A 1,460-nucleotide genomic window follows, 5' to 3' on the forward strand; every position below is an offset into this window, starting at 1 on the left:
TTATTTCAATTGATAGTTGTATCTATGACAATAAGAGGAATATTCTCACCGCACGCGGACACAGTGAACACAAGGGTTACACATAGGGTCGATATAAACGAATACTGTAGGAGTTGGCACATTTATACATATATCAACACACATTTCTTCCCATAAAATCAACTAGAAACAGAAATTCATGATTTTCAGTGCATATATATGTGCATGGTGGTAGCCACAGACACTTGTAAGTATATATCGCTTGGGCCTACCGTGGTATGCTCTCCGGTGTACCGACCACCTGCAATGCATGCATCACCGTCCCATCCGTTACATCCAAGAAAGTCACGTCCTTCTGCCTGCGATCCGACTTCACATAACCACGTACACACACTTCATCTCCAATAGTTCCCTCTTTTTGTACCACACTGATGGTCTTGTACGGGATGCTGTACTTGCCTCTGGATACCCATGACTCGCTGACCTCTCTAGCCCCGCCTGGAAGCGCAGTACTATGAATTGCGGACGCCCTCGACCAATCTATTTTCAATTTATCTTCACCTATTGTTTGCTTGTCTGACTTGTCTTTAGTAGTTAAGTACCGATAGCTACATATACTCGCAGGACTAAGAATATGAGCCCTTGAAATACTGCTCTCTCCGCAATGACTACTTTTCAGCAATGAATGCGCCAGCCTGTGCTTTGGCGAAAGTAACTTCTTGTATGTACTGAATGATGTCATAACCGATATATCAAGTCTATTCTGGGTGCAACGAGTACACAGAATTGTGTGTATGGACATGCGCGTGTTAGTCAAAGCCTGGAAGTTGCCAAACAGCTGTCTGTATTCGAGTGCTCCGCGGAGACGGGTCGACCTGCGAATGCTTTGCATATTGGAATTTGATCTATCGGTGCATATGGCTGAGCAGATCTCTATTCGAGTTCTCTAAGTTATCGATATGTGTCTGAGTTGCATATAATGGTCAATGGAAAGCTCACTACAGTCGAATACTATGTCAATAACACTGCATTGTCCACATATTTAAATTCAGTATGTATTGTCACAATACATAAATACATAAGTGTGACGGAGAATAGTCTGGTCTAATTTAAGTTATGTCCGGGGTTCATTTATTTTTTAGAAAAGAATATACTTTGCCGATCGCACGCCAAAATGCTGTGATGTCACTGATGACGTCCAATTTATCAAGTGGCAAGCTTTTTTATTAATAATTTTGTTTTATTCTGTTTTGGCTTTGTTTTCTTTTAAAACAAAAAAACATAACAAACCAAAACCTAACCAAAATCAACGAGAGCATCTATTTTTTTAATAAAAAAATACGTAATAGGAGCAGTCAACATGAAATATTGGACGGAGGAACCTGGCATTATATATACCCAACAGACCTTTAGCATAGTGGTCTATGGGGGGTTTTATATTCGCTTATAGCGAGTCTGGACGTGTATATCGGGTAGCTCAC

The 1,460-nt window shown here is 40.7% G+C and overlaps 1 protein-coding gene across 1 annotated transcript; it reads right to left on the reverse strand.

The window, feature by feature from the left end:
* Window positions 1–247: 247 nt before the first annotated feature.
* On the reverse strand, window positions 248–1,012 carry SARC_14113 (hypothetical protein; the record flags this gene model as incomplete). The annotated part of the gene is made up of 1 exon (XM_014291754.1): window positions 248–1,012. The coding sequence occupies exon 1, from the start codon at window positions 869–871 to the stop codon at window positions 248–250; it is 624 nt and encodes a 207-aa protein (XP_014147229.1). The 5' UTR covers window positions 872–1,012.
* Window positions 1,013–1,460: the final 448 nt, after the last annotated feature.

This window comes from Sphaeroforma arctica (assembly GCF_001186125.1).
Source record: "Sphaeroforma arctica JP610 unplaced genomic scaffold supercont1.4169, whole genome shotgun sequence".
Classification (NCBI taxonomy): domain Eukaryota; class Ichthyosporea; order Ichthyophonida; genus Sphaeroforma; species Sphaeroforma arctica.